The sequence below is a fragment of the Triticum dicoccoides genome, chromosome 5A, assembly GCF_002162155.2.
Source record: "Triticum dicoccoides isolate Atlit2015 ecotype Zavitan chromosome 5A, WEW_v2.0, whole genome shotgun sequence".
In the NCBI taxonomy this organism is placed as follows: Eukaryota; Viridiplantae; Streptophyta; class Magnoliopsida; order Poales; family Poaceae; genus Triticum; species Triticum dicoccoides.
Genome location: NC_041388.1, coordinates 49,083,536 through 49,089,535, shown reverse-complemented (window position 1 = coordinate 49,089,535; position 6,000 = coordinate 49,083,536). Strand labels below are relative to the sequence as shown.

General features: G+C 49.0%; 1 protein-coding gene across 1 annotated transcript; it reads left to right on the top strand.

Moving 5' to 3' along the window:
• Nucleotides 1–2,109: 2,109 nt before the first annotated feature.
• Nucleotides 2,110–3,576, top strand: LOC119299122 (protein DMR6-LIKE OXYGENASE 1-like). Its single transcript, XM_037576395.1, has 3 exons — nucleotides 2,110–2,373; nucleotides 2,472–3,050; nucleotides 3,162–3,576. Exons 1-3 carry the CDS (start codon nucleotides 2,206–2,208, stop codon nucleotides 3,435–3,437), a joined length of 1,023 nt encoding a protein of 340 aa, XP_037432292.1. The 5' UTR covers nucleotides 2,110–2,205; the 3' UTR covers nucleotides 3,438–3,576.
• Nucleotides 3,577–6,000: the final 2,424 nt, after the last annotated feature.

Below are 6,000 nucleotides of genomic sequence, written 5' to 3'. Positions count from 1 at the left end.
CGCCGGCATCGAAAAATAGGCCCAGTCGCGCCTCCAAAAGCCCATTTTTCGCCGGCTCGGGCCAAAATTGACGTCGGCGGACCAAACCCGAACCCGGCGCGCTGGGGGACGCTCGGGGGCGCCGGGCGAATCATTTTTGGCGCGAAACAGCCGTGGGCCCTCCTTGCCAGCGACTCGTTTCTCTTCTCGCCGCTTCGTCGTCCTCATCGCCTCGTTTCCCGCGGCGAATCAATGCCAAATCTGCCGCACGCTGCCGCGCCGGTCAGCCTCCTCCATTGATGCCTCACGGGCGGCGCACTGAAGACCGGACGACGCGCGTCCCCTCGCCCGCCAGCGCGCCGGTGACACGCACAGAGTCTCCACCGCCAACGCGCCATTTCTCCCCTTTTCCTCCCTCTCCTCTCGCCGTCTCCAGTTCAAAGCATGGCCGAGCGCTTCCCAAGCGACGGCGCGGCGGCGAACGGCTTCGGTCGCCGCCACCTTCACGAGGACGAAACTCGGCTCCTCTTTGAGGCCGAGTACCTGGTCCCGCCGGACATGCGGGTGCCCGGGGCGTGGAGGATCAGCGCCGGCGGGTTCCCGGTGCCACCGCCGCCCACCGGGGCAGCGCGGCGTGCGGAGATCGCACGTATCCGCGCCTCTCTGCCGCGGGCGGCGAGGGAAGGTCCACGGTACGTCCCCGACAGCCCGCTCTAGGAGCCCTACTTCCGCCGCCGCCACGCCGAGCAGTTCGGGGCCACCAACGGTGTCGTGCCCTCCGGCAGGCTCAACTCCGAAGGCCGGCGCCAATGGTGGGGCGTGCCCGGCCGCACACTGGAGGCCGTCCTCGAGTACATCGAGGGCGGCAACACGCCGAGGCTGGAGTACCCCGCTCCCCCGTCCATCTCTCGCCGGCGTGGGAGCTCGTGGACGCCGAGGCGCATGGACCCGGGGAAGTCCTCCTCCTCGTCCGGCCGCTCGTCCGACTCTCCCTGCCTCCGCCTCGTCAAGCTGGAGCCCCAGGACACGCCTGTCAGCGCGCACACCCGCAGCTCTGGCGTCCGCATCGACGACTCCGCCCCCGCCTCTGGCCGCCCCGTCTTCGTCAGGCCGAAGCCGGAGCCCGGCCTCCCCGCGGAGTACGAGGAGATAGCCCGGCGTGGCTTCTCCGACGAGGACGCCCTACGGTGGACAGCATCGGGCCCTGAAGGAGATAGCCGCCCACAAACGTGGGCGTGAGGACGAGCACGGCGTCGTGATCCTCGACAGCGACGACGACGAGGATGCCCCCGGACCGTCCAACCCGCCGCGCCAACCAGGGGAGGGTTGCAACAGGGGTGGCGGCCGCGGAGGAGGTGACGACGACGGCGGCGACTACACGCGGTTCTACAGCCTCCTCGGCATGTAGAACTGTAAGGGCGGCGGGCGGTGAGGAGCGGCGAGGAGCAGCCTAGTAGCATTTTTTTTCTTTTTTGTAAAATATTTTAAATATGTACGAACTCGTCGAAGTTTGGTTGAATTTGCGCCGTGTTTGTGTCGAGATTTAAATTTTCAAAAAAAAACGTGGGCGCCGCGACTGGGGGTGCATCACGTCCCCAGCACACGATTTGCGCCGATACACCCCCAAAAGACGATTTTTAACGCCTTCTGAGGGACCAATGGCTGGAGAAGCTCTAAGCTCCCGATGCCTTTTAAGCCTACCATGCCAAAGTTATAGGAGTGCATCCTATCATACTACAAACTATTCATCTCTGAGCCGCTTGCTTGCAGCTATCTAGATCATCCGCCGGTCTCGCTTCTCTTATATGGACTAAAAAGAGATTGAAACCGACATCAAATTAATTGGGATCCACCATTTGATTCCTTGCAATTACTTCAGTTGTTTTGAAACTCATCATAGATATATACTATCGTAGTACATGAATTTCTTTGGAGGGTGACATCAAGTTCCTGCAAGTCCAGAACAATCAATGGCGCAAATTACGTATGCTATATTGCTTTCCATCTCGGCGTGGAAAGAGGCTTTGTGCTCGTCTTCACTTGACATCACAAGTGCCGTGAACGGTAGCGATAACTGATAACCCGAAAAATATCTGGAGGAAGAGCCAAACGAGGTGAACTTGCCATGTCCCGCACGGAACCATGTACCACGACGTACAGACAGCAAACTGAGCCACGGCAACCACCTGCGTGACCTCCACAGATCTTCCCCGGCAACCACTTGCTATGCACACTCAAATCATGGACATGGCCTCTCCTCCGAGCGGAGCCTCCAGTGAGCAGGACGGCATCCCCGTCGTCGACCTGGCCGTCCTCCTCAACGGCGACGCCGGCGAACGGTCGCAGGCGATCCGGCACCTCGGCCGGGCGTGCCAACACTGGGGCTTCTTCATGGTACGATTGCACTATTATTACTTGTGTACGACCCAAACGCTAAACGCATGCATAGGTCGATTCTCAAGTCTGGATAAAATGATAAATCCATGATGAAGGTGACCAACCATGGGGTGCCCGAGGCTCTCCAGAGCGCGATGATGGACGCGTGCAGGGAGCTGTTCGGCCTACCACCGGAGGAAAAGGCGGAGTTCATGGACGCCGGCCCCATGGACCCCGTGCGCGTCGGCACGGGCTTCAACTCCGCCGTCGACGGCGCCAGGTACTGGCGGGACTACGTCAAGATGTTCGCGCACCCCGAGCTCCACTGCCCCGCCAAGCCCGACGCCCTGCGGGGCGTGGCCGCGGAGTACGCGGCGCGCACCAGGGCCCTGCTGCTGGACCTCACGGCGGCCATCTCCGAGAGCCTGGGGCTCCACGCCGGCCGCGTCGCTGAGCGCCTCGACCTGGGGTCCTGCTTCCAGATCCTCGTCGGCAACCATTACCCGCCGTGCGCTGCCGGCCCGGGCGACGACGACGATGGGGCTGTCGGGCTGCCGGCTCACTCTGACCACGGCCTCCTCACTCTGCTCTGCCAGAACGGCGTCGATGGCCTCCAGGTCAAGCACGACGGCCGGTGGCTCCTCGCCAAGCCCATCCCCGGCGCATTCTTCGTCATCGCCGGCGATCAGCTCGAGGTGACTCTCTCCTCCTTATTGGATCTTATTATGAGAAGATGTCAAGAAAAATCTGAGTCTGCATGTTGGTTCATGCGTTGCTCTTACACGTCCATCCATCGGCGCATGCAGATTGTGAGCAATGGAAGGTATAAGGGCGTGCTCCACCGCGCATTGGTCGACCGCGAGCAGGCGAGGATGTCGTGCGTGAGCCTCATCGGGCCGTGCCTGGACGCCGTCGTCGAGCCAGTGCCGGAGCTGGCCGTGCCACCCCTGGGTCTCGGCCTCGAGTTCAGGGGGGTCAAGTACAGGGACTACATGGAACACCAGCAGAGCAACAAGCTCAACGACAAGGGAGCACTGGACCTCGTTCGGGTGCAGAAACGCCCAGCAATTCTTTATACCTAATTTATACTAGAGCATGATTCCTCAGGTTAAAATTCTCAAGTTGACCAAAAATTCCGTGTCCATATTTGTTTTATTTTAGCAACCGACCAGACCTCTGGCTTTTCATCATTAATAAGAATTGCGAGAATTGACAGTACTATCAAGAGCAGCGTACCCCTTGGCCTCTCTCGCAACTGCCGGGGAAACCCGGATTTCTTTGCCTCCCGTCGGCACCGCCGTCGATCCGCCTCGTCTGGTGTTATCAGGGCCGCGGAGGCGCAGTGGATCTCGGCCCTTGTCGGTGGGTGGTTTCCTTTTCTGCTTTTTAGTTTTTTAGGTCGATTTGGATTGGTGTCCTGCTTAGAAAGATGAGACGGTGACGGCTATCTGAAAATGGAATATAATCCTCCTCATCTCGATCATGTCCTAACAGCGTGTCTAGTGTTGTCAAAGGGCGTGTTGGGGTGTCTCCCTGATAGATCACGTGGTATTCTATCGGTGTTGGTCTTCAACAGATTTTCGTGAATCCAGTCTTCGTTCGTGTATCTTTACATTGGATCCTTTCAATCTACATTTCTCTTCATCGGTGGCGGTTGATGTTCGGGTGGGAAATTTCTATTTGCCGCTCGTTGCGGCAAGTAGTCTAGGCAACGCACAGGGGCACATCGAGGAGCGTTCGAAAGGGCCGGCCTGTTCAAACAATTGAGCGATTCCAGTTTTGGGGAATCTTCTAGGTGGTTTTCAGCCGTTTTTTTCCTCGTTTTGGGAACCTTCTAGAAGGTTCTTGAACTGGCTTTTCTATTTCCCCTTTTCCTTTTGTCTTTCTTTTTCTGTTTCTTTTTATTTTTGCGTTTTAATTTTTGCTTTTCTATCTTCTTTTCTTTTCTTAGCACTTTCTTTTTTTATTTTTCATGTTTCGTTTATTTGAAAGCTTCAAATATTTATTTAGAATTTTATAACATGTTCTCGTTCTCAAAATTTGCTCCTAAATTAAAAAAAACAGAAATATAACAAAATGTTCTCATTTCAAATTTTGTTCAGAATATCAAAAAATGTTCGTGTTTCAAAAACTCTTTTTATAAATTTAATAAAATATTATTTTTTCAAATTTTGTTTAGATTTTTTTAAAAAAATTGTGTTTTAAAAAATGTTCAGTAATTTCAGAAAAATGTTCTCGTTTTCAAATTTTGTTCAGAATTTCAGAAAATGTTCGTGTTTGAAGAAATCTTTTTTTTAATTTCATCAAATGTCCTTTTGAAATTTTGTTCACAATTTTAAAAAATGTCCGTGTTTCGAAAATTGTTCAGTAGTTTAAAAAAAGTTCTCGTTTTCAAGTTTCTTTCAGAATTTCAAAAAATGGTCGTGTTTAAAAAACCTTTTTAGAAATTTCATAAAATGTTCTTGTTTTCAAATTTTGTTCACATTTTCAAAAAATGTTTATGTTTTGCAAAATGTTCAGTAATTTCAAACAATTGTTCTCCTTTTCAAAATGTGTCCGGAATTTCAAAAAATGTCCGTGTTTCAAAAAGTCATTTTTTAGAAATTTCATAAAATGTTCTTGCTTTCAAAATTTCTTCACATTTTCAACAATTGTTTGTGTTTTGCAAAATGTTCAGTAATTTCAAAAAAACTTCCTCGTTTTCAATTTTTGTTATGTTCATGTTTTCATAAAATGTTTAGGTATTTCAAAAAATGTTCTCTTTCTAAAAATCTGTTCAGAATTTTATTCATAAGATGTTCATGTTTCAGAAAATGTACAGGAATGTCAAAATATGTTCGTCTTTTCAAAATTTGTTACAATTTCAGAAAAATGTTTGTGTTGCAAAAAAAATGTTTAGCAACTTTAGAAAATGTTTTTATTTTCGAAAATATTCACAATGTCAAAAAATATTTATTTTGTTTAAAAATTGTTCACGTTTTACAAAAAATGTTAGGTTTTGCAAAAAAAATCGTGTTTTGAAAAGTTTGTTATCAAATTTTGAAAATGTTTGTTTTTTCAAATATATTTAATTCTATAAAAAAGATAACCAAGTTCGAAATTTCAAAAAAAAGTTACCTTTTTTAACCGCCGATAGTTTAAATTAACCGAGGTTTTCATAAAATGTTCTTGTTTTCAAATTACTCGCAATTTAAAAAATGTTCCTATTTTGCAAAATGTTCAGTAATTTCAAAAAAATGTTCTTGTTTTCAAGAAAAAAATTCAGAATTTCAAAGAATGTTCGTATTTCAAAAAGTCTTTTTTAGAAATCTCATAAAATATTCATGTTTTCAAATTTTGTTCACAATTTGAAAAAATGTTCGTGTTTTAAAACATGTTCAATAATTTTAAAAAACATACTTGTTTTCAATTTTTGTTATGTACATGTTTTCAGAAAATGTTTAGGAATTTCAATTTTTGTATAGATCCAGTCTTCGTTCCTCTGTTTCTTTGTGTCTTCGGATTGGGTTATTTTGATTTACGCTTCCATTCATCAGTGGAATGTGCTGTTCTAAGCGTTGGTCCTTTGGGGCTTAGCATAACGATTTCTTCTACAATAAGGTTTGTCTCGGCTACGGTGACAAAGGGACGCGGCGCCTCTTAGAT

Bases quoted from the DNA above. Each gene is read 5' to 3' on its own strand.
- LOC119299122 (XM_037576395.1), top strand. From the start codon at position 2,206: ATGCACACTCAAATCATGGACATGGCCTCTCCTCCGAGCGGAGCCTCC. The intron at 2,374-2,471 runs GTACGATTGCAC...TCCATGATGAAG, and splicing joins AACACTGGGGCTTCTTCATG to GTGACCAACCATGGGGTGCC. The intron at 3,051-3,161 runs GTGACTCTCTCC...CGGCGCATGCAG, and splicing joins TCGCCGGCGATCAGCTCGAG to ATTGTGAGCAATGGAAGGTA.